This window comes from Opisthorchis viverrini, assembly GCF_000715545.1.
Source record: "Opisthorchis viverrini unplaced genomic scaffold opera_v5_67, whole genome shotgun sequence".
Classification (NCBI taxonomy): Eukaryota; Metazoa; Platyhelminthes; class Trematoda; order Opisthorchiida; family Opisthorchiidae; genus Opisthorchis; species Opisthorchis viverrini.
In genome coordinates this window covers 1456102-1483103 of record NW_008751722.1, presented here as the reverse complement: position 1 = coordinate 1483103, position 27002 = coordinate 1456102, and the positions used below count along the sequence as shown (strand labels likewise).

The following is a 27002-nucleotide window of genomic DNA, read 5'->3' as shown; positions in this document are numbered from 1 at the left end:
CCTCGCTGGAGACCTCACCAATGGAACTTGAACGGCAACGAGCCCTAAACGAACATCACATCAAATTCTCCAGGTGGTGGATAGGCATCCCTCTTAAAGTATGTGCATGCCTCCCTCGATGACTTGCCCGCGAGCGCGGTGATAATGGACTTCGGAAAATATCCAGATTGAATACAAACTCATCGAATTATCCCTCTGTCTTCCACCGTGTCCTGATTCCAACACGATAAAGCCGGGCATAGATTATGAATCGTCAGCGGGGTGATCAAAACTTCCTCCTCTAGAATGATAATAATAATAATAATAATGTTTATTCCCAACCTGACGTCTACGGTCCTCCTGGTCATCGGTCGACGGAAAGATGTCCCTCGAGTGTGCTCGATCTTCACCCGTTGGACAGAAGACATCGGTTCTGGGACCGAAGAACGATCCTAGAGTAGTTCAACTGTATTACCTACCACCTGTCACATAGACGACAGTGGGGATAAGGAACTTGGCTGTTCGGTCGGCGGCACTCAGTCTCCTACATTAACCTCTATCCTTGTTTTAATATGCGAGCTCGCTTAACACCTCACATCAAAATGTAGTTTGTCTCAAAACCAGTGGGAAGCTTTGAAATGAAATGAAGAATATCTCGGTGCATGCGCTCAAAAAGCAGCACACGCTCCCAGTCAAATCCGAAATCTTATTATACATTTATTTTTGAAATCGAACTGGAATGACTCGAGGTGCATGCTCAAATTCGGGAGTGATTATTGAGAGACTGGTGGCTCCAAGATCTTCTACCAAAGCATTCAAGGAAGCAGCAAACGGACATATAAGGAGAACTATGTTGTGTTTGTGCCCTCAGAGGGCGAAAAAGTACCAAAGCTCTCTTGCACTCTGAGTGACTGTACCGACGACCCCAAAAGCCCAAGCAAACGACGATGAGTCCAAAGAAGCCAGTACATTGAGTGCGTTTACAAATACCAGGCAGTAGGCGGGGCACTGGTTCTTTGGTCCATTTTTGTTTAGAAAGGCCTGGAGATAAACTACCGGTCACAATCTTTGAATAAATGGGTCCTTTGCAGGACAGACTGCCTGGCAACCGACGTCCGACCAAGGAGGACTTAGGTGTCTTCGGTCTTCTGCTGGGATACCGGACGCTCTCGTCTGGTGCGCAGCACATTGTCGCCGATGAATCTAGAGGAGACCTTACCGTCCATAACTCCGGTAACTACCGCCGGAAGTGTAGGCCGGCTCTGTTGAGTAGGATACTTGGTTCCACTGTAGCAGATACTATATCTTTGGTGCTGGTCAGGCTTTGCAAGTGCGCACGAACACCGGCAGTGAAATTGGAGAACTAACTCCAAAGCCCACAGGTTTTGCCGGAAGACACCAGATTACTGAGCTCGACGTTCACCGGTCGCTGCATATATCGACGTAACAACCTACCAAACATTTTGGGTGAATTTTTGTTTAAAACAGCTCCTCTATGGCATTCACTTACGAGATATACTCCTATTGTTGCATATCGCTAACAAACGGGCTGCCCACAAAGGTTCTAGTATTTTTCACTTTAGCAATGCGACCAACAACCGACCGGGGAACACCAATGGCCTCTTGGAAAAGCGGGTTCATCACTCGGACGGTCTCGATCATGTCAGGTAGAATTCGCCCCTGCGTGCTGAGTGGCTCGTGTGAGAACATGAGATACGTAGGTTGTACCATTGCGAATGGAGGAACATCATGGATGGCGAAGATTGCTTTCTAAACGTCATCCGTCCAACGATTATATATGTATCTCACCCTGTTCTGAGGAAACTAGGACAACGATACCGAGCCTGAAATGGCATCAGACTGGAGCCAGCGGGGCGTTAACTGACCCACGGCTTCTAGTGCAGGCCGCAAGTGCTTCCAGGCGGTTAGCACATCTCCCGATAGACGCACGTGCCTCTGCTACCGGGCGACACGACTGCCAGTTCCGTCATCTTCCCCAGTTTTAGGGGACGATTTCATCGGCTGCCATCACCACCCTTTCTCGGCAGCCCGCAGAAGCAACTTTTCTGGGTTGTGGGCAAACCGTGGTCGTTGAAATGCCAAAAACGCCATTGTGTAATTCGTTTTCCGGGTGGCAAGTACCGCTGCATCGTCACTCAAAACCAGTGACTGAGTACCAGCCGCTGTTGATCAGGACCGGTGTTGGAAGCAATCAGTTTGCCAGAGAAACCATGCGCGTGGGCATTTGCATCATATATATATGTGTGTGATGGAGTACAATGTACAAAGCATTTATGCCAAAAGCATTACTTTCTTGTAACCCAAATGAGTTACCAGAGGTTGCTGATTGCTTCAATTGGATCAACCACTCTGGGTAACGCTACTCGAAGTGTGACAACGCGGGCTCCCACATGTGTTTATTCTGGCAGAGAATGCTAGTTAAGAATCTATATTTCAGGCCTAGCTTCCAGCACGATTTGGGTTAATGAATACCCTGTAGGTTATGGTAGCTTCCTAAATTAATATGGATGCATGGAACGATTATAGCCACAAAATGGCTAGGAGAGCTTCCCTGTTCCACCAGTGCTTGGTTGCATGATACTCGGAAATCCCAGCGTGGATCGTGATGTCGTCTAGCTGATGTGTTAGTTGAGACGTTGAGTGCAACTTCTTAGTTGGTATGTCCCAAAGTGAAAATTCGTGACGCATCCTCGGCCGTTCTGATGGTCCCATATGGAAGTACAGCCTTGATCTTTGTGAATTGCTTTTTGAATACAGAAAACCTACTTTACGTTCATCTGTACGGCCGTTAGCAAGAAAGTGTGACTAAACTCACGATAGTCTTCAGCTATACTGCTTTAGCGCCGCAAACGTTCTGCAAGAAATCTTGAGTATTCGTAATCGGTTACAACACCACCATGGAACAAATATGACAGCCCTGTTGGAGTGCTTGTCCGGCAAGATGATCGGCCTGGACCCACGTATTCACTTCACCACAGATGACTCCGTGTTTTTCTTGGTAACCGTATCGGAGGAATGAATAATCTACTTCGCAGCCGAAAGGCCATGGATGGAGAGCCCCAGGCACTCCATCTAAGAGGAAAATTACCTATCGACTTTTGTCCAGGGCACCATGTGCTTCGTGTTTACAGTGTTTACAGTCTTCGAATGAGCTGCTAGTTTTACCTCGAGTGTTCCGGTCTAGATGGAACATTCGGCCTTTCGGGCTTAGACGTATGGACTTGAATTCATCACTAATAGCTTTCTTGTTATTCGTGGAATTAATATAACGATAATGTAGAGGCAACTGACATACAGAGATTAAAAGCCGTCGTATTAAGCGAATGAAGACACCACGGCAGTTTAGACCTCCTAACGGTTGGTTTAGGAGCAAACGGTTTTTGATTGGACAGCACAAAGGATCTGGTTATCTGAAAAACGTGGTATGTTGCTGCTTGTGGTGATTTTCTGGCTGCTTCCCTCGCATGCATCAACGATGATCTGGCGGTTCTGGTTGTCCAGAGGCTGATAGCAATGTAAGTCTGCGATTTTTTTTGTAGAAACGTATTGGATTGCGTGGATCAGTGAGGACATAAGTCCCAATTTGCCAGCCTCAATCAGCCGAAGTTCGGAGCGGAGGGGATCTTTAATGGAGATGGTTTTGCAGCTGGGTACGCGCAGCTTTGACCTTCAACCTTCTAGCGACTTCCAGGGCCTAGGACTTCAGCACGCGTGCGGCGTGCCCCGGAATTGTGATACACTAAAACAAAGTATGGGTGCCTTTAGAAGACGTCAAGCAGCGCAAGTTTCCTGCAAACCCTAAACCGACAATATATACGGTTCTCTGCCGTGTATATTAGTGCATGCCAATTAATACCTTGTTCTGGTCAAGGCCCTGCCCAGAATTACTCAGTCAGTTTTGTCATGTGACTGGTGCTCTCGGCATTACTCTAAATGACAGAAACCAAAACGACCTTCAGCCTACGGTGATACGTGTTATGGACGTCCTATTCGGCCGTTATTCACTCCACCCAATCTGCACATTACACCTGAAGGGATCCCGAGAAGACAAAAAACGCTACCTGCGATATTAATTTGGTTTTGCTCTCCCTGCGAAACCCCCCGGCAAATTCACATCATCCCACTGCCCACAGGACGATATATGCCAGCCCAAATATATCAGTCACGACATCCGTCGCGGAGCTGTCCAGAAACTGAAATATGTCAGAGCATTGATGGCACAGCACTGCCACGCCTAGTTTGATAACGCGCCCGCAACAGGTCACACCCTACCTTGACTGCGCCCTCTCGCCAACTCGGTCCCTTCCCTGAAACCTGGAGGCGTTCATTACAATCTACCAAATCTTTCATTGAATCTAAAGGTCTAAACTAGGTGCTTCCCATCACGTTAGTAATTTTCTTGCAGTTCACGTTCCTTCTTGTGCGTTTGGGTGAGCTCCTTCTCCCCAGGAACTTTTAAACACGACACCGCTCCAGTAGCAACATTAGTGAGTCTCTTCCTTTTTACTGCACACTGTGATTCGAGTTTCCCTATACTACTTATTGGTACTGCAAATTCTCCCACTTCACCGTCTTCACTTACGAAGTTTCGTAATCCTGGCCATAAGCCCACTGCCCAAGACCACAAACCCCCAGTTCAAATTGGCCGGTCAGACTGTCACAGTTCTGCTGTCTCCAAAGACCCGTTATTCTGGTTCCACATTTTCTACGGTTTGAAGTTTTTTATCGCGTAACAAACGGGGAGCGTCTTGCTATGCTCTCCCTCGTATTGCTTTGCCCATCATTTTCAAATCTCAGCGACCGTATATTGTCTCATCTGATGTGTTCACCACAAGAAAGCAAGAACCCTTCTAATTTCGGTTCCTTACCCATGCCACCTCTGGCGTGACCAAGTTTACTTTAGGTAACTTTGATGTCCACAGCCTTTGTACCCGATGTCCCCTGGGAATTTATAAAATACAAATGACAGGGTTTCCCATTGAGATCTCGAGCTATACGGCCTTGTTTATTAAGGCAGAGAAAGACATCAAACTGTGCTGCAAAGATTGTTGCCTTCACATTTCTGCTTCAAAGGAAAAAAGCTTGGAAGCCGTGACAGCCACAAACTTGAAATATCAGTTTGAATAAAACTTCTGTTGAGCCCACCTAATTTTTCTACACAAATTAGTAAGCATAATAAGGATAATAACGCTTATTCTCAACTAGTGGATAGCATCCCTTCAGACATGGTCATAATGTTACAGTCAGAATAAGAACATGACCGCTGGGGTTCGTGGGTAGTGGGAATTTCGTAGAAAAGTGATGTTGACATACTAAGTGGGTGTTGCTCAAAGTGGACTTGGTCACGCCTGAGGTAGCATAGGTAAGGAACCAAGATTAAAAGGCTTCTTCCTTTCTTGTGGTGAACACTGAATGTGGAAAAGTTCGACGAGCTAACTTCTCTGCAGAGTCACCCACCGGACAAATCACGTTAGGCCATGGCACCCATTAGAAATACGAATGGTGTGCTCCAAACAGACCCTGAGTTTGTCTGAACGACCCCCAACAAGAGTGCGGCCGCATGGGGTCGGGATCATAGCACGGTGCCCGCGCAATGCCCGTAGCTGTAAAACCTTTGGAAGTGGAGTAAAGCTTTCCGCGCCAAAATTTGCATTTCATTGCGTATGTTCTGAAACCAAGAACCATTGTAATCTACGTTCATATTTTTGCAACTCAGCAAATTTCATTGTTCACTGAAGCAACCATGCCTCTGGCTGAATAGTCCTGTGGGATAATTTTCCTGGATCGCCGAGACCCCGGGATGCCTAAATAGAGCTTAAAAGTTTAGACTGGTACTCTCAGCTCAATTGCCTGATTGCTTTAGTTCATCAGGGACACGCCATAACTTTCCAAAATTCAACTCTAATGTGCGAATACTGAACTTCCCATAGCACAACAGGTTCAAAATCGAATGGGTACCAATAAATAACAAGGGAGATTATTTCAAACAAAATGAGGGTAGTTTAGGGTTATTTTTGGTTTGATCAAAGCAACGAACTGCAGCATGTTTGTGGGAAGATGTTTATCTCACCTGCAAAGGTTTTGCAGAAAAGGGATTTTTCGGCCAAGGATTTCCGTGACATTCCATTTGCCTCTTGTACCTCAGCGAATCAGTGGAAAGTGAAAAAAAGTGGACCAATCCCGTGCTTCTAGGCGCCTTGTGGCTTCGTCCAGGTAGCAATAATCGCACGTGGGCCGTTTATGGGAGAGGTGCGCTGGTTCTTTTTAAGCCCCTTTTGAGATTATATGACAAAAAGCTCCCTTTTTCGGCTTAACTCATGTTTCACGGATGTTTTCTATCACTTCAGTTCTGGGATTCTAACTTGACGAAGATGTCAAAGAGGCGTGTAAGTTCTCAGTTTATGTCTGATACCGCTGCCATAGGGACGGGAAGCAGAAAGCGGTCAAAAAGGCAAAAGCCTGAAGGTACGGAGAATTTTGCGCAACAAAGTCGGCTTTGATGAGAATAATATATTCCTGCGGTCTGACGAATGTTCATTTAATTGGTCTTCAAGATTTGAGGCTCCACTTTCTTTTGCCTAGTTGTGTGCCTTTGGTGGGAACTACACTGAATTACCTATGATGGATAAGTAGGGGATAAGAGTCCATTACTTCACCCTACATTATATGTATGGAGTCGGACGACATTGGTATCAATCAACTTGAAGATAGTAAACGGGACACTACTCGCGTTTTTAAACACGGACGGCATTATTTTGCTTAGGTACTGAGGCAGGGTAAACCGTGATGCTTAATTCGGCTGATGTGACAGATAAATAATAAATCGTTTGGCTGTAGAAACCCCTCGGTGCTCAATTGCCATGCCACCCGAAGGAAGCATGAGGACTGGGATACTGACAGGTTGCCCAAGCCTAGACTGGAAGTCAAGAGGCAGAGGTCGGGCTCGAATCACGGACCTTTCGGCCAGTAAATTCGCTTTCTAACCACTGAACTATTTAGACCTTCTTAGACATATCACTCTAGTAGTCTAACGCCAGCCACCACTGGCTTGCTGTCAGGCTTTTGAGTAAAATTCTTCGGTTGAGGATGCAAACTTGGCTGAGTTAATGTTCAACACGTCGAGTAGAAGATACACAACAACTTTCATCGGTTGATCTCTTTGATCTTCATCAGACATCGACTCAACGACCTTGAACTATCAGGCCATTTATAACGAAGCACATCCAGCTGTTCTAACCAAGATTTCGCTGGCTAGGCCTCGTACTCCAACTATTTATCCATGTGTGTTGTAGCATTTTCATCCCTCGCTTTTGTTTTATACGCGTTTTTGTCGTCTTCTCCGTCATGTATTAAACCATAGGGTTGGAACTCTGAGAAAGATCTGCAGAAGGGAGACAACGGGAAGGTGAAGAATACCAAACATTCTTCTGGGTCTACATTACAAAAGGTACACACACTGTGATCTCCTGAATCGATTTTCCATTTTTAATTTACTGTTTTCATATTGACTACTTCATACATCTGACGTTCAGAGGTCCTAGCGCGACCAAACTTTATCCCTGGCTGATAAGTTTTTGGAATCAGGTTTGACGAACTCATTTGGTCCGGAGGTGTCTGTATTCTGACTGTTTGGGAACTTCGTTGCGCCTCAGGCTTCAACAGGGTATCCCTTGTGCTGATATACCATCAGTAGGTGAGAAAGTCCAGAAAGAACAACTTTGAGTAACTTCTACACTAGGTAAATGCGTTTGAGTGGAGGAAGTCCAAACAAAAAGAACGGTAGGTTATCCCAGGAGAATACTTTTCGATTTCGTCCTGGATGAGAAAAGTACCTCGAGAGAGTATGCACTGTGTTAAATTATAGTACTGGCGGTGACAGAAAAAATATCTACTGTAGAAACAATGCGAGAAAACCATCAAGCACGAGAGCATATCTTGGAAATTCGCTGACAACCATTTTTGCGTCATCAAACCAGAAACAGCGCGTATGTCATTTTGTTGTCGGCATTGCACTGTAATCAGTCGGTGGAAGTGGAAAGTACAAAGAAGCCCCCAGCAATCTGCTTTTACGATGGATGTCGACACTATGGATTCATTTCCCCGTTATCGGTGACCGCTGACTGGGTAAAAATGTTGGATGTTGCGGTTATCAATATTTGGATCTGTTGTCGACAAGTTGTAAGATATGGCCGGTCGAACTACCCTCCAAGGGGTGAATCATCAGAACTATGTGTCATCACCCACGGTGCTGTTCAGAAACCTATCGGAGTATAAATATATGGCAGCTGCAGCCTCTGTCAAAATCCTGCTCGGTGCTCACGTGTAGAGATTTCATCTGCCGACGTGATAAGACCAAAGAACAGCTCCGCCTTAAGTCTTGTCGGGAGTCGGACTGACCCTCCTTGTGTGGATACATTCTCTCGAATGTCCTTTTTAGCCGGCATTACCGACTGCCCCCAGCTTTCCAGAACGGTCTCTTACTACCAGATAGCCACTAGTAGATCATACAGACACCGACAGTCCGCATGGAAGTCACAGGTGACCAACCAAATGGTTGTTTAGAGTATTCTGTTCAAAAATCCAAACGTTTTTGGGTATTAGAAAGGCCATGGTGATACCTGATGGTTTCATTAACAAGATGCTCCCCAGGGCCTGTTGAACGCATCATTAGGAATAGACATTTACAGCATTTTCCACTTCTCTTTGTTCGGCCTTGTAGACCCATTAGACTTCCTGGTACTACCGAATAATAAGTTTTACATGGCGTTGGATGATTCATCGACCGAAGAAAAGCCACAGACTTACCAGAGATCCAATGTTTGAAGGAGACTGGCTGGGTTGCGTCGCTGGCAAAGGTTGTGACATCATATACAGCTCTGGATACCCATCTCTTTTATGCTTTTACTATCCGGTATCATATCTGTAAGCAGGCGTTGGAGGGGCCGGTTCTGACGCGTCCGTCTGATTTCGGGGTCAATGGGCTCGCCACTGGACAGGTGAGGTGTCCGTGTTTTGCTTAGATCTGAAGAGCGCAGTTAAACCCAGCAGAGGACGAGTCATTGTTTGAGTCCCCGCATGTGGTCCAGAAGGAGCGACAGGTGGCGATAAGTCGGTAACTGATGACACTAGTTTATTTGTCTCCGACACTGGTTCTTTGGCAGGCACCACTTGGTCAGGGCAGTGTTTGCTAACCTGCGACATTTTTGGGGATAGTGCTGTCAAAGTTTTGAATACACAACGCCGTGGTTCGGTCTATCCTAATTTGTTTACCGGAGACATGACTGCTACGTACGTTCGGGTTTGACCACCAACCCCTCCGAAACGCGGTTTGGGTCTGGTGGGAAAATCGGGTCAGTAATGCTGAGGTACGCCAGACTTTTTCCTACAATAGATTTTCTGGTTACGCTCTGATTTTCACGCTTGTTAGTCCATGTAGTTCGTGTGTCAGGTGACCCCTAGCTCTACAGTCTTCTCCTTACTTATTTAGTTCTTCACCAGCCCGTATTTAGTTGTGCCTTTTCACTTTCCCTCTACTCTTAGTTGCTGATTTCCATCCTTCTACCATTTTACTTACCTGAGGAGTCAATCACCAGCTGCAAGTTTGTGAATATCTGAATGTTTCGCAGTAGGAGAGGACTCTCTTCGTACAATCTTTACGACTGAATTGTATTATACGGAACTATCTTAAACTCTATTCGCTGGATTACGCTGGTATGATGCAAGTTACCTTTATGGAAGTTGGTTTCTGTCTGGAGTGCTTACAAACGAGGACTGATATATCACCTCACCGGTTTCAGTATTTGGTCGCTTAAAAGCTTTATGTTAAGCCATGTGTGTTAATCTTCGTTCCAACGGTCGAGCAATGTCGTTTTCCACAGAGCAATTAGACTTCTGCCCAAACGGCCTTTTTCGGGGACCTGGGCACTGTATGCTGCAAGTTTATAGCGATGTTCTCTCTCTCTCGCAAAGTAATGACAATTTGTGTACATGGCGGATTATTCATGTGCGATTAATCTCACTTGCATTCAATATTTAGGCAGCCCTACAGTCTTCCACTTCTGTGTTGCAGCAAGGGGTCGTCAAGATTTTAGACAGACCCAAGGAATCCAAGAAAATGGTGACTGAAAAGGTACGTTTTGACTGGTTCTTCGTTCATTTCACTTCACGGTTACACCTCCGTCAGATCGTAGCGCACTGATATCACTGTAGTAAGCTAGGAATACGGCAGACAAACGGCCATTCATACTAGGGTTGGCTGAGTACGTGATAATTTAAGACACAGTAGAGCGAAGTGTCACAGATGAATCAATATGTAAACTCGGATCCATGTGATGGACTTCGAAGAGAATCTGGCTGCAACAACCTTGCTGAAACCCGTGTGTTATGGAAGCCAGTACTAACCAGCCAGTACCAATCAGGCTCAGTATGGTGAGGATGAATGACATACTCAAGCTATCAGCAGAATTGTGAGGAATCCACACAGACACTAACCAGTGGGAGTGCGTTTCTGTCGAAAAACGGACCTGGGTACTTCGTTTCTCCTGGGATGCGGCTTCTTCCTTGGGGTTTTCCATGCTGACGTATACCAGGTTGTGGCAACTGTATAAATGGACTTCTGTTCATATGGTTTTCTACCGAATTCATGAGGTCTTGTGGTGAATGTGATGAAAGTCATATTTTATCCTTCGCTAGATAGTTGATTATCGTCCTAAATCGGACTGCTTGTGCGTCGTGATGAGCTTGTTTACTCTAGTCGATAGCTAAAACGTTGTTCCCTTGTCATCCACCTAACGCCTAGTACTTTTGCAGAAATGTAGGTCTTTTTTGTGCGAAGACTTTACATTGATTTGTGCGACTGCCTGAGTTATTGCTTGCGAATAATAATCCAAATACCCCATACATATTGTCTCATTTTTGGCTGTGTTTAAATATCCTTGTCATCCTTCTGTACGCTACTCGTTTCGAGGAAAGTTTAACGTATCCGAGTGCTCATTGTCCCTACTGTGGTCACGCAACTCTTGTACTGGTTTTATGCTGTCTGTCTCTCCCAACATGATGTATAACGCACACTAGAGGCGTGTAATGTAATAAAGTAAGCCGTTAACATCTGTGGTTATTCGGCGAATCATGGGATCATCCACGTGATAACGTAAGGGTCTTCGTGAAGGGGCGAGAAGTGCTGGGTCGTAATTGCTTGGTTCGAATCGATCGACGTTCTGACAATCCATGACCGGTCAACTGTATAGTCATTCGAGAAGCCTGACATTCGTCACCACATCCGGTGACGCCGGATTACTTGTCCTTATACTTTTTCTCCACCTACACATGACGAGTGAAAAGGTTTTCCCATATATGCTTAGTGTGTACTTATTCTACTCGAAATAGAATTCGCGAGAATCTTCTAAAATCTTCGGAATGCCATTCATGCTAGTTCGTGAAAACCAGGTCCATAGAGCCTACTATTTCAGAGATTGCTGGGCATTGAACGTCCTGATTTTTACTCTAATAAGTGATTTTGCATCACCGAGTTAAGGAGCACATTGTTCTTCATTTCAGATGTCCACAAAGGAGAAACGAATCCCCAAGGGCCCAGTAAGTTTGATACAACCGTCTAAACTTCATTTATTCATGTCCCCTGTTTAGAAGCGCAAAGGTGGTGAGAAAAGTAAGTGTTTCTGTTTAGAGTCGTTTTCTGACGTACTTTACAGAGGTTTATACCAAGCGAGACTTGCGGTTGATGAGACTGAAGTCGAAAAAGCATGCGGACGTTGTGATGAAAATTCTCCCGATCTGGGAAGTTCTTCGCCGAAACGATACACCAAAAGAAAAACGCTTTGAACTCATCAACGATATTTTATCGAAGACGCGAGTTAGTTTTTGTTATTTTTACATTAGTGTTCACACGTATCCGCTGCCAGTAGTCCCTCAGATTTGCATGTCTACGACTTTCATTGGCTCCTTGTGTGTGAAGACCACAAAAGGACTCATACAAAACTTGTCCCTGATGGTTCACTTATATAAACTACATGTTATGGCTAATCTGTCAAGAAGGGAAAATGTCACAGATAGCAAGGCCCTCTGAGAACTCGTCATCTGAGGGTGTTTGAACGCTGGATCGTGTGACTTGATTTGCGGCACTGAAGTACGGTGACACCTAATTGTAGTTGATCGTGCTGCTGATTGACCATTCGTGATTAATGTAATGGTGTTCGGCTGCCAAACAACGTACTTCAGCTGCAGGCCATCACAGAGATTAATGAGACGTGCAGTACTTGTTTTTCGTGGCAAGGTGGGCGAGGTGAACCAAGTGGTTAGAGCGCGAATTTACTGACCTGAAGGTCCGTGGTTCGAACCCGACCTCTGCCTCTCGACTTCCCCTGTCTAGGCTTGGGCAACCTGGCAGTATCCCAGCCCTCGTGCTTCCTTCGGGTGGCATGGCAGTTAGGCGCCGAAAGGATGCTACAGCTTAACGATTTTTTCGTGGCAAAGTCGAACCAGCCGTACAATGCGTCTCGGCTTTTCAGAATACATGAATAAAATCTCTTCGCCACCCACGAAATCACATGGGCGTTCAATAAGTTAGGACAAGGCTTTCGTGCCATCCACAGGCACATTGGTGTGCTGTCTATTCCAAGCCGGACTGCTTGGTCGAAGTTCGTCTGTCTTGTTACACTGCGATGGTGTCCAATAAGGTTAGCAATGACGTTGGGCCGCCTTCACCTTGATTCGAGATGATGCTCAGATGTGTTTGTTTCAGTTTTTCTTAAGGACACAAGGCTTCTCACCAAGTCTTCACCACTTTCCCCAGCTTTTTACAAAAGTCTTCCCTCATAACTGTATGATAGTTAAGCGCCAGGATGTTTCACTGGTTTATTTCTGTCAATGATATGATGCATGTCGATGTGGATTGATCTGAGACTTTGAAACTATGGTTCGATTTGACGTAATGAATAACTGCTTTCAATCATGAAGTGTAGTGGCCAAATCAGCATCAGTGTACATGATGGTTTCATGAGCAGAGTTAAATTGTACGAGAGAGACTTGTGCAATGGTTCTATGGCACTTTGATGTCTAGGTAACCTGAGCTACCTCGTGGGTCATGTTAACTATTTACGAATAGAAATGCAAGTTGAGCCGTCTTCTGTCATCAAGTTTGCTTTCGTTCTTGACTTGGTTGTGTGCATTTCAGGTATCGTCCCTAGCTAATCGTTTATCTCTGTCATCTATCTTGACGATTTTCTGCCCATTTCCTAACAACAAGTGAAGTTGATGTCGGTTTCGTTTAGTTTTCATTTCCTTTCATTCCGTTTTTTATAATAACAGGATAAAATCGCTGATCTCTGCCTGCCACACGATTCAGCGAGAATTATGGAATCCGTTATTCAGTATGGTACAGAAGCACAACGGTGGAAGTTGTTTGCGGAAATCAAGAGTAACTTGCGGCTCTTGTCCAAATCCAAATACGCGAAACACATAGTTATCAAACTGCTAAAATATGGAGATAGAGAACATCAGTTGGAGGTTTTGAAGGTGAGCTATCGTGTTGACTGTGGTTTATGAACTGGTTTTACTCTGATTTCATTGAGGTTCATTTGTCCCACCGAAGCTATTAGTTATGTCAGCATTGTACCCAGCAGGATGGCGAGATGTCTCAGTGGTAATAGCGCAAATTTACTGACCGGAAGGTTCGTAGTTGGAACCCGACCTCCACATCTCGACTCCTCTCTAGGCTTGGGCAACCTGACAGTATCTCAGCCCTCATGCTTCCTTCGGGTGGTATAACAGCTAGGCACTAGAAGGGTGTTACAGCTTATCAATTTTTTTGTACTCATCAAAACCCTTCGGTCGATGGTGCATGTTTAGCTAAAGTGAGAATGTTGTTTCCTTTCTTACTGGATTACCGGACATTTCTGTTGTTCACTTTTACGAACCGATCTTTTGATCCCAGAACCTGTCGCTTGAGAGCTGTTTGCCTTGTTGTGGTTCATTTTCTGGCGAGCTACTCTAACTCCTGTCAGTTGTTTCACATAAGCTGCCATCAGGTCGATCTTTCATTACTGAGGGTAGTTTTGCTTTGAATCAGAGGTACTTGTCAGACTTCAGGTGCGCGGAACGCTATTAAGATCACCCGTTTTTCGTCTCTCACTTAACTTGGGTGTTTGAGTTTCGAGTACGTCACCTAGTGCACTGGTTTTTAATATGTGGTTGCAGTACTCATATTGTATTAGTTCCTGACTGACGAATTGCTATTGATCTGTTGCCAGCACGAGCGATTCTCACAAATTCAACCAGTGATGTTCGAGAGTCATGTGCACACTGTTGTCAACAGTGAATGAAATTTACTGATGAAGTATTTTCTCTATATGGACTCATGCCTCATTTGGTTCGGTTGGACTGTGGCTAACGTGGGTAGGAAGTGACGCGGTTGTATGTATGGCGACTGAATTGGCGCGGTCGAGAACACTTGTGGATAGTCTTCCACGTAATCCCCCCGATATTCCTCCGAGATACTCCGAAGTTTAACGCAGTAACCACCTGATTACTGGTGGTCTGTTCAAAGTGAATCTCGAAGTTTGAATGGTTTCTCAATTTGAACTTGGACGTTAACCCTTTGCAACAAGCGATTCGAGGTTAGCTGTCTCAGATGCACTAAGGTTAAGCTTCCCTTTCTGAACAAAACACGTATGCAACGCAGTGGCGGAAGTTCGCATCTGTGATCACCAATGGAAAACTGTGGTATTCAGGGATGCAAAGAATCAACAGTCTGGATGCTTGAGTCTGTTTGTGGCATAGGTCGAGAAAATAAGCAGGAATTCGCACTAGCCAAAGTCACATTGCAGGGCCAGAGTTGGTTTAGGTAGGGAGGGGTAAGACCAAAAAAGTCATGCCAGACAGGAGAATAAAGACCGTATCCTTTGTTAAACACCGCCTCCACGAAAAACAAGTCTAGGGAATGGTGTGTCAGCATGGCATTGTATTGGCCCATACCGTCCATTAAATAGACTCTTGGTTTGCTTTCCAGTATTTTCTACTACCAGACTGACTAGCACACAATCCACACCAAAAATGTGCGAGTCTGGTCATTACCAGACACGTGTACAATAAGAACAACCCCCCTATAACCATTGATGAACTGAAGATAATGATCCAGGATGTGCGGAATAACTGAAATGTTTAACTCCTACCAAATCAGATCAGAAGTCCACTGATTCTGTCTGCGTTTTCACACCCAGTCGGACTAGTTTTAGTAGTATTCAGTACTATATAAATATATAACATGATGTTTTCCCGACTACTTTTTGTACGGGAACAACTGAACAGTTGACTGGCATAATACTTGTACAAAACCTGAATGTCATGGATCAGATTGATTAAAACGACTGGCCTTGAAGGCATTTCGCACGCAATGCACAGCTCTACGAACTGGTTTGCAAAACACGTTTTACTGGCTGTGGGTCTGGAGGGCTGACTAGCCTAGGGTTTGACGGTGTTCTGCGAAGTTCATCCCAGTCAATGACACCGTTCTTCTTTTCTGACTGACTCCATTCTCTTGATCTTCATGTCAGAAAAGCTCCAGGAAGGCTCCACTCGTACCGATGTCTTCCACAAACGCTTTATCCCCCACAACGACGGCTCTTTTTCGTCCTTGTCACGTCTGCTAGCAATGTTTTCACAGACACAGTTGACCGTATGTCTACGGTATGTTTCATTTCCTCGCAGGTTTTCCGCGGTCATATGACCAAGTTGATTGGTAACCGAACCTCCGTGGAAGTAGTCGATTTGCTCTACAACGACTATGCAAACGCCACCCAACGAGGAGGAATAATGCAAGAGCTCTATGGCAATGTGCATGCGCTCAAGCTCGCGGAAAATCAGGTGCATACGCTGGATGGTGCGTTGGCTCTGAACCCAGACAAGAAACGTGCTATTCTCTCTCATGTGAATGAGCTATTAGTGAGCATGGTCTCAAAGTGAGTGATTTGGTCAACTGTTTCCGCCGCTCTCCTGCTCTTATTGTAGACCTTATCGGTGACGCAAAATCGAAGCTTTACGTTTCTAAATTTCCATCTTCGTTTGGTTGTTGTTCAGTTTCTATGGCTATCAGTTATTCACTTGCACGATTCTACATGTTTATTCAATCATTCAATGGGGTCCCAAGTACCTCGGAAAGAAACCTCTAAATAGTATTATCCCCACAGTAACTGCTTTACCCAGACTCATCGTAATTCCCTTATGGTTGGATACGTGTGAAGCTCTTTGGTAACAATGGCTAGAGCTGATTCCTGGTTAATACGATCCTCCACGGTAGCCTCTTCTTAATTGAATCACTGTTTTCTGAGGCAGCCCTCTGATATTCCCGTACGAATGCCTCTTGAAGTATTCATCCATGTGTTGTAAAAGGGTGTTTGGCAAATTTCTTTGCAAATTTCTTCGCCTCACTTAGAGGGTTTTGTATTTCTGATAGCCACCGTCAAATCAGTATTGTAAGATGCGGGCAGCTGAGAATCTCACAGGGCGATTATGACTATCAGCTTATACGCAGTCCGTATCCAGTAGACGGTAGGAACAGACGGACTAGGGCAGCAGGTGATGTATTGAGAACTGACAGAAACTGGTTCTACAGACAAACGAGTCAGTAAGCATCGTGAATTAAGTAAACGTACAACCAATAATGGTGCAATCAGCAGGAGCAGAAAATAGTTAATGAAGCAGTAGGGATATTTGGAAGCAACAGCAAGTAAGCATCAAACGATGTACGAAAGTAAAGATACGGGCAGTCTATTAGTGTGAGTTGGCCTTGTTGAGAGATAACAGCACAGAATACCATCACTACGCTTAGGAGATAAGGGACTATCTTCATTTGACGGTGCGACACGGGAGCTTGTGTCACGTGGCGAATCAGATTGCGCGGTTAGGTTTGTTTCACACAAATCTCACTAAAAGCTATCTGACAGGTGCGGTATATAGGTATACAAAAAGGGCTTCCCGGTCCCGAGCTGGTATAGTGGGCAACGCATCTGCACGCCATCCGAGGTTCTCTGAATTCGATCCTCAATCGGTCCGTTTTTTGTCAGAGCGAATGCCCGGAAACAGGTAGAACTGAGACGACCTTGCAAACAATGACGGGCGGACACCAAAATATTGACATCGGTTAGTGATAAATAAGCAGACCTTAAGTGGGGGTGAAATGGGGAAAACGAGCAGCAAGGAAACGAAACGGCGTTATAATAAACTGGCGTAAGTCACGTTAATTATAAGTAGTCGGAACACAAAAGAAAATGGCCGCTCTTCGCCACTGATTCACAGGGGGGAGTCAACAAGTATGTTCATGTTATTACACACTCACCCCTTGATTATACTGCTTCCTCCGAACGAACTTACGGATGCATGTGTTCTCTGTTTAGTCCGAAAGTGTTTGTAGCAATGTTCAGAATAACACTTCCGGAAGTCTATCCACCCGCAAATACCGGAACTGCAAAGTCACCCGAAACCATAAAAAGGCAACCTGATACCTCGTCAGCAAAGCGGTTTTTATCCTCGTAACCTTGCTGATGAGTTCTTTTATCTCAGTCGTGTTTGGCTGATTTTCAACCAAGCTGAAGTAACCGAACTTTTTTCTCTTTTTTCTCACATCAGTGAACTTTGCCATGCTCTAAGGCCAATCAGAAGACTCGTTTTTAAAACAGTTCGTTGTTTTACTATTATCCCCATAGTTTCGGGTGGCACACATTTTGTGCAGTGAAGTGGCCATGTGTCCAGGCTCCGTTGAAATAATGGGGAGGCTGAATGTTCGAACTCTCATTTATTCTCCAAGTCATACTCGTAAACATCTTCATGGAGAACGAACCCAACTGCATAATACACTACTTTCAAGGTTGCTGAGAATCCTTCCACAGCCCGCTTTCGGTTTCGCCCTTCTTGAGACCAATCAATTAGGCGTGGTCCCGGGATTTCCACCGGCCTTTATTCCACATGAACACCAAACTGTACGCATGTAACGAAATACACTCATTTGTAAATATTTTGATGTTTACGACAGGTCCAACTGAATCTTGCGTGTATGGTGTTCTTTAGCAAGCTCACAGAAAGTCTACCACGTCAAGAAAATTTACTTTGTGAACTGCATACTGCATATGGAGCACTTTGATAAAGTTATTACTCGATCACCAGTGTAAATCACAAGCCATATGCATGATCTTAGCGTCCACTAAACGAATATGATGGCATGTTTATTGAAGTTTATCTGTTTTTCCGGACGGCGTGGCGGGTTTGTTTGTTGTTCTTCAGCCTTCTTGAAACATTATTTTCTTGCTTCTCAGGGGGTTGACCAAATACACGGTGGTGCAGCATCTACTACTCGAGTATCTTCAAACTGTTGCAAGAGACGGCAAGGAATCGAGTGTTCCGTGTGCTGTTCCTGAAGATTCGGACAGTTTTCCCCCCGATGAAAAACTCTTATCCTTGCTTGAACTGCTGGTCGAAGGCCAGGTCGTCCCAATGTTGCACACTCGCGAAGGGGTTCGTGCTGCACTTCATGCACTCTGGGCAGCGCCCCCTCGTCTCCGGAAACCTCTGGTTCGCGGATTGAAGACGTGCGTTAGTTCAATTGCCCGGAATGAGCACGGTCACTTGTTCCTAATCGGTTTATTAGACATGGTTGATGACATGGTTTTGTTGAAGAAACTGATAATCAAGGTAAGCCATACCATTTTTCATTTGGTCTCAACTCATGGTACACTACACTGCCCTCGAAGATACACCCTCAGGGCTTGACTTGCTTGTTGGTGCCGTTTCTCTGTGTGAGCAGGGGCTGAAACCAGCCGTCCTATGCGTTGTGGTAATGATATTACCTCATTCTTAGACAGGCTAGCCATTTTTTCGTATTATGGGACTTTATCTGAATAAATTGACATGTCTATGCAGCTGTGAAGCTCCTTTGTTCTCTGATGTTACTTTCAGTGTTAGTGCTGCTAATTCTGTACGGTCTATGTTTACCTTAAGCTAACGAAGATCAAGAGCCCCTACAAATGCCGGCTCAGCCCCCGTTGCCCATGTGACTTTTAATAGTCACATATGTTTGTCCAACTGACCCGTCAGAGATTGGTGTGCATCAGAGTGGCGGTAGCAGAGAGGTCACCAACCCTTGACCTGACAGAGGGGTATGAAAGAGATTACGAGACGTTTAGGTGCCGTCTGTGCTAGTTGTCTCGCAGGATGGGAACTGCATGATCTCCACTGCGTATGGTTGGATACACTGCTAGGTATTGCTGCTAATTGTTGTCAATGGCATTCTTGTCAGTGCCTTGCCAGATTGCCTGAATGACTGGCTGGAGATGTAGGTAGCTCGGAATGATTGTACTAAGCTATCACTACGTCCCTTCTTCATACACTTATTCTTTTCTTCACAAAATGGTTTTCAAATAAATTGTGGCTCTACGGCAGCAAAGCACTAGTGTCGAACACGGATATCATGCTGTTGATGATGATGGTCCTGTTATATGTTTTATGGTAACCAACTGATCTTTAAATTCCTCTCTTCCCGGTTTTTGTTCATCGGCTGAATGTTATTACGCTATTGCACTGAGGTTGAAAGTCAACTTACTGAAGAGACTTCCTCGTTCTAAAAAATTGTTCTAAATGATCGATCGTCATTTTCAGGCCTCAGTTTGAAATGAGTGTCCACTCTGGTATGAAGTACAAAACGAAGTTGATCGAAATCGAGGCGGGGCTGGGGATACACTTAACAGACCTAAGGAGCCAAAACTGGGCTGAACGTGCCACTGATATAAGAAGCCGCAGATGATACTACTATTAGTAACAATAATAGTAATAATCGTTCAGCTGTAACACCCTTACGGTGCCGAGCTGTTGTGCTACCCTAAGGAAATATGGGTGCTGAGATACTGCCAGGTTGCCCAAGCCTGGACAGAAGCAGTCGAGATGCAGGGGTTGGGTTCGAACCACGAACCTTGCGGTCAGCAATTTCAACCACCGATCTGTCTCGATTCGTAACTGTTGATCATTTGTTGCATATACGTGAAACCGTTTTAAATGAAGCAACTAGTTTGGTATCCGAGAGCTATTAGTACGGCATAGTAGAGGAATCTCCCATGAACGAATCCTTCCGAAATAAGTCCTTCCGCTTGAAATGCCGCAACTCTGTTTCTCATTAACCACGATTTAGTCGTATCCTCCCTACAAAAGTTGGATTTCCGCTTTGCACGTGTTTCTTCTTGTGACGGATTCATGCGCTTTGGTTTGATGAGCTCCCTGGTAGTCCGATCACTCGAGTTCGACTGTTCGATTTTGAGTACCTTTGAATTACAACCACTCATTGTTTATTCAAGGTAGCTGCTCTAATCCACCCCTCGCCATGCTGTCAGTCATTTGAAAAGATCACAAGAGTTCTCTTTGCAGCCACAATTTAACGTGAATTTTTTTCTAGAAGAGGTCCAAAACTCCTTTCCTTCATTGAGAAGACTGTAGCATTCCTATTCGACCACACCACGCATTTAGGTAGCGCAGGCTCCCATTTTTATCCCTTGGGAGGTTGTGCTTAACAAAGGGGTATACTGACACTTTTCTCACCACCATTTTCCTGTAGTAGTGTTTTATTAGCCGAAGTTGGGTGTTACCGCGAATTCTATACTTTCATTACCGGTTTCAAAATTATTCCCTCTTTTCAGGAAATTCTTGAGGACCTCAAACTATTTTGTATCCATCCAGAGGCTCGAAAGGTGCTTTTGTATATGCTGTCACCCCGTGACCCGCATCATTTCTCACCTCAGTTGCAACATAGTCTGTTCATTGCCGGTGACTCCAATCCGCATACCAAAAAACCGCTTGGTATCCGTGCCCTCGAACTGCGTCATCCGAACCTTAAATTGCTTCCTCGGTTGCTCCAACTTATTTCCACCAATCTCTTGGAGTTGTTTGTCGGAAGCTCATCTTCAGAAGGTTTGTTGGCCTACGAAGATCGTGGGCGCCTTGTATTGTTAACAGAGGTGTTAATTCGAAGGTGAGCATCTTCGTTTTTCGGAACACACCCACAACCCTTTCCCGTTTCATAATCCGGGTGACCTAATAAAGGTTCTCTTATTTTTGTTGAACGAAAAAACGACTTAGTTAAATGTCTAAAAGGGGAACCCACGTTGAGGTGGAAACGAAAAACACTGAGCCATTGGAAAGTGTGCAGAATGGTTCTTGTATACACGATAATTTTCATATTTTGTTACCGATTCGTTCACTCTCTACCGACTGAGGGTATGATGTGCATAGGGTCCATTGTATTTGTCTAACTTATATTCTTTTCAGGACGTAATGATGTGGAAACTATTGGCTGTGGGAGGTCGGTTGCTCGCAATGTTAGCGTCATTTCAAACTTAGCTAAAAAAGTTTTTCAGCCGTAGCACCATTTCGGTGCCTAACTGCGATGCCACCATAAGGAAGAGTGAGTGCTGGAATATCGCCAGATTGCCCAATTCTAGATACGGGAATTCTGGTTCGAATCACGGACCTTCCGGTCAGTAAATTTGCACTCTAACCACTGACCCATCTCGTCCCGTAATCTAATAGTATTTGTTTCTATACACTAGCTCATATTTTTTGTATTTTTGTATTTTTTGTATTTTTAACTATTTAATTTACATGTTTATTCCATGTTTATGTCAGTTCGACAAAAGACAGATCAAGTGTTTACCTGAACAATTTTCACCATATTCCGACCATTTTAGTGCTTCTCATCATCTGTCTTACAAAAACGTGGTCGCATCCTACCAGCGCAGCACCGCCAGTGCTCCGAATACAGAAGTAGCCGATTCTTGTGCTTTGTCGGACCAAGACGTTGAACAACTAAGACAGTTGCGGCAAACCGCTTTGAAGCAGATTGTGGATTTGCTTCTGGTTCCTGGTTTTGTGCCTGTAGGTACACACAAAGAAGCGACAGATACCAAGAGTAATATTGGTCGGGATGACGAGCGGATAAAGCGTCACAAACGAGCTGTAAAATTGGCTGAGAAACAGCTTGGTCAAATTACGAAACCTGTAAGTATAGGAGCTCATTTTGACCATTGTTTTATTTCCTATTTGGCCACAACTTAGCTTCCATTGATCGTTTTAACATGCGTCCTACTCGACTTTCTTTTTTTTGCCCATCAACCAGGACTTTGCCTCGTTTGAGGATGGCGAACGAATGGAAGATGATGAATCCTTTGAGCCTACTCCCGCCGCCTGTACAATGCCTTTCCTCGAACGCCCCGAAGGACAGCTACTTATGCGTCGGTTACTAAAAGATGGCCAACTACACAAAGATTGTGAGTAAATCGTTTGGTTTACACCCGCTCACCTGCACAATTTATTTGACTATTGGGCATTCAAGACTGAAAAGCCATACTGACTAGCACTTGGTTCATCAACTAGAAATAAATTATCAGCATTTCGTATCTCTGGCCTGTGGGAGCAAACAAAACCTCAGTATTGCTAAGGATTTTACATGATTCGCGGCAGGAAACCACGACAAACAAAAGATCATTTTCAATGTTATGTGATTATGTAAAAGGATGGATATTCGTCTTCAAGGGTCGTTTCACTACAGTATCCGAACTAAGATAATTGCTTTCTGTAGGATAGTCCTGTGGTAACACGATGAGGCGAAAAATCCAAAAAAGTGAAATCGACATCCCCTGTCCTATTTTTCGATCTCTCAGCGTGAATAGTCATGCTGGATTTCATTCGAATTCAATTAGGTTTGGAACTTTTCAGGCTACTTGGCAGGAACGATAATGCGTTTGGTTGTTTGGTGAGCGAAGTTTGCTATTACCGGTTCAGTTAATTTGTGTTTTTGCGGTGGCTGGTTGAAGCCACGTGACTGGGGTACAACGGACCACTTTGAAACGAATCACCACGAATGGAGAAAATTTGCTGTAACCAGTCTGAATGTAAGCAAATCCCTTCCACACAACAGTCGTCTGGATTTTTCTTACTCCTTTCAGTTACATTTGGTCGTATGATACTGGAGCATGTGCCACCGTCCAATTTGTGCGCATGGACACGCTGCAATAGGAGCTGCTTTGTTTTAGTAAAGTGAGTCTTTTTTTAATTGCATGCCTCTCAGACAACCGAATTGCTTTTTACGTCGGACCTGACTGCGCACGGTAGCGAGATTTCAGGGTAGGGAGCTACGTATCAACCATCCGTTTTCATAGTCAAGTCTAAGAAGGGATCTTCCGGATTGGTGGTTGAATTAATGCAAATTTTCATTTGGCACTCAAATAGATATCACCAGTGCACTGGAGTATACTGGAGCGGGGCAGTACTTCAGCGGGTGTGTCCGAGGTTGTAGGTATGAGTCGTGTGTGCCCAGGTTATGCCGTATTTGAGTATTTACAGGAAGTGGATGTATGGAGTAACTAGGCTCCTTACATCATTTGGTACTTTCATACCCGTATTTCATAGTCCCCGTATTCACCCCTTGCAGTTAAGTTAGGGACGCCGAACGTCGCGAAGAGAGCCATATTGCATTAGTTAAAGTAATTCAATAAATCCAGACGAGCCTATTCACGTTTGCCAGCATTGACTGCTTGTAGCGTTAAAACCAAACGTCAGTAGGTTTGAGATTGCGTTCATTAGCGCGAATTATTTTATTTTTCAATTCCAAAAACGGACTTTTGGGTTGAAAATTTAAAGCCTCTCCGGTTACTGTCGGTCCGGATTCTCCCACTAGCTTATGACTGTCATTGACAGCAACACCAGTGTGAAACATTAGCACTTCCAGTTTATTTAAATAAAACCCCATAATGAAAAAAGGATTGAAAAAGAGGGGGGTTTGTAGGTGTCTGCCACAACCCCCCGCGTTTCCTTCAACTCTAACGTTCATCCCAACCATTTCATTGGAAGCTGACAGTCCGAATGCCATGGTACTTGCTTCGATTGGTCAGAACTTGGCCTATTTCCTCTTTGTACTTTTCAGCACAAAAGTCTTAGGGTGTTTGCTAGTGAACTGCATGTCAGTTTTTGTGTCGCTGCCCATGACGTTCATGCTTGTAACAATTATAGTTCTCGTAGCGTGTTTAAATGTTGCGACAGACGAATCAATATTTACCGTAGTTATTACCCCCCCCCCCCCCCCCCNTTCATTGGAAGCTGACAGTCCGAATGCCATGGTACTTGCTTCGATTGGTCAGAACTTGGCCTATTTCCTCTTTGTACTTTTCAGCACAAAAGTCTTAGGGTGTTTGCTAGTGAACTGCATGTCAGTTTTTGTGTCGCTGCCCATGACGTTCATGCTTGTAACAATTATAGTTCTCGTAGCGTGTTTAAATGTTGCGACAGACGAATCAATATTTACCGTAGTTAGTCCCCCCCCCCCTCCCCATGGAAATTAGTACGAAATGCGGGATTTTGAATGTTGTTCACCCGGGACCATAGTTGTTAAACTCCACAACTGATCACCAATCAACATTCAAATGCACGAATATTCAGACCCATTGTGCACAATATGTGCGATAAACGACTAGAGTGTGATAACTGAAATTGGTTCTACACGCCAGTGAAGGTTGCCTAGTTCCCTCACGGGTGTCAGGGCTCTCTGTCGTCCGTATGAATCCACATTTAACCTACACTACTAATAACACTTCAAGTAGCTAACCTATTTCCCGACCCATCAGGTGACGAGTTTTCGCAGGGGCCGTCTCATGATTGCGTGGTTAGTTTTCGCCATTCGCACCAACCGATGTTCTGCTGATCGTCGTATGGCAGTATGTAGGTATTGCTTGTTATTTATGGTAGCAGCAGGGGAAACCTCTGACATTTTAACGCTTTTCCTTCACTTATGAGCGCGTCAAAAGATACGCATTTTCAACTGTCATGCATGAGAGATTGATCAATTTTATACCTACATCGGACTGTAGGGAAGCCAATATAGTACAGCTTCGTTACATGTCAAAGCTCCAGAAGCATGCCGCAATCACAGCACTTACCATCAGCTGCTGAAAAATGTGATGTGTGGAAGATTCAAAGTACAGTGGTCCTTCTATCCGATCGACCGAAGCGTGGCAGCCGCGTGCTATGGGAACAGTCGGAAGTCATTCATACCTATCCGTTCTAACTCTAATTACCACTCTTATCAATGCGCTGGCACATGTTGCTGACTCAGTAACAGTGACGACTCTATTGCTCAACACTCCTTGTCCGTACTCTGTCCACAGTGAATTTTGATGAATGTTGTATCTGAGAATCACGCGTACACGGCACCATCACGGTAATTTTCTCTGGCGCAAATCGTTAGTTGCTCCGGATTTCTGATGGATAGCAGTTCATTATTATCTCAAATGCATGGGACTTGAGTCTGAGGGCCGAAAATGTTCTATTTAGTTCGATCAGTGTAAGTAGCCGACCACTGGTACTCATACTAGTCCAGTCTATCAGAGTCGCTAACCAGTTCCGATGACGCATAATTAGCTTATTATATCTACATACGCCTCAGCCACATACAGCAGTGCGACAGCCAACAGTGGTTTCTACTCAAATCCTTCTAGAGGGGGGAGATAACGAATTACACGGGTATCGCGATCCTTGCTTGGGATATGGACGCCGAATTTGGAAGGACTGATGAACCTGGAAACCGATTTGTCGTAGATGCTGCATGGACTGACAGTTATGACCACTGTGTACTACTTTGTGTTGATCACCATTTGTCGCGAGCACAAATTTCCAACACGAAGACACGCACAGCCTCGGACTACACCTTCGCTCTTGTTTGTTTCACAGTTCACTTCCTGTGCCCATAAAAATACCCATAAACTCGTTGCTTAGTGTTTGAAAGATCCAACAACTAATGAATTCTGCTAGTTGGGTAGACTATTTTTTTGTGATATATATATATATATATATGTCCCAGACTATTTAGAGTCGTCTATTTTGTCTCTTAGGTATGCACATTTGTTGAACTTTCACCTTTGATGGTAGTGGATATACCGCACGAATCTAGTGAACTCCAAAAGTCTGTAGACAAACTTTGCGCCACTTGTGACATGTGCCTTTTGCAGTGAAAATTGTTTTATTCAGTTCGTGTTAAATAGAGATCACTTGATATTCTCGCATAGCATTGTTGAAAAACCATCGTTTTAATGCTTGAAGTCCTTCTGTAGTAGACACGCTTTAACCATGTATCATACCTCAGTGTGATGCTTAGTCATTCGCCGATTCATCTTTTTTTTGTACACAGTATGTATGAAATGGGCGATCCAAAAATGTGCAAACTACTTCGATCGGCATTGAAGCCTTGCATACCGGAACTGTCTGTCTCTCCCTTGCCCGGATCAAAAGTACTGTACAAACACCTTTCTTGCAGTGATTAAAAAATAAACCAGTCAAGACAAGCTGCTATTATTTGAAATGAGCCAGAATGGAATGACAAGCAGTGGCATGATTTCGTTCGATTGTTGTCCCGCAATTGTCACCACCGATAACTTTGTGGCACTTCTGCACATGAAATAGAAATCCTTTTGCAGCGCTTTTGGCAACTTGCCCAGCACTTCAGTTCTGGCTTCTCCTATCCAATAATTTACTACTTCACTTTAGGGGTACTGTATCCTGTGATGGGGTGAATCAGCTTCACAACTGTCCTGCAATTTGCTGGCCACGAACAGCGGTTGCATACTAGGGGTGTACATATTGAGTCTTCATAAGTTGCACGAAAACCTATTTTGCTATGCCGATACGCAGATCAATCTTTTTTGTATCCTGCCCGTTAGGTAGGGTGGTAAAACGCAAGTTGCAGTTTAGTTTCGTCATCTACGCGAACGGTTTCCTGTTGAGTCGTCGTTTGTGTGGAGGGTAATTTTGACCCACTGGTTTTGAGTCCTGTGTGATAGCTGGCTCTATCAGAAATGCCTTGCGGATCTACGTTTTCGCGCTCTGCCTTCCAACTGCTTGAGCCCAGTTGGATGTCAGGGTTTCTCCTCAGGGCCTGCTGCATCATCCACTCAATGGGGAAGTTGAGT

General features: G+C 44.6%; 1 protein-coding gene across 1 annotated transcript; it reads left to right on the top strand.

Annotated features, from left to right (window-relative positions):
* Positions 1-26498, top strand: T265_04171 (hypothetical protein; the record flags this gene model as incomplete). The annotated part of the gene is made up of 9 exons (XM_009168841.1): positions 1-98; positions 10049-10129; positions 15721-15971; positions 18321-18696; positions 20688-21019; positions 21735-22044; positions 22163-22313; positions 22992-23082; positions 26225-26498. 9 exons carry the CDS (start codon positions 21-23, stop codon positions 26355-26357), a joined length of 1803 nt encoding a protein of 600 aa, XP_009167105.1.
* Positions 26499-27002: the final 504 nt, after the last annotated feature.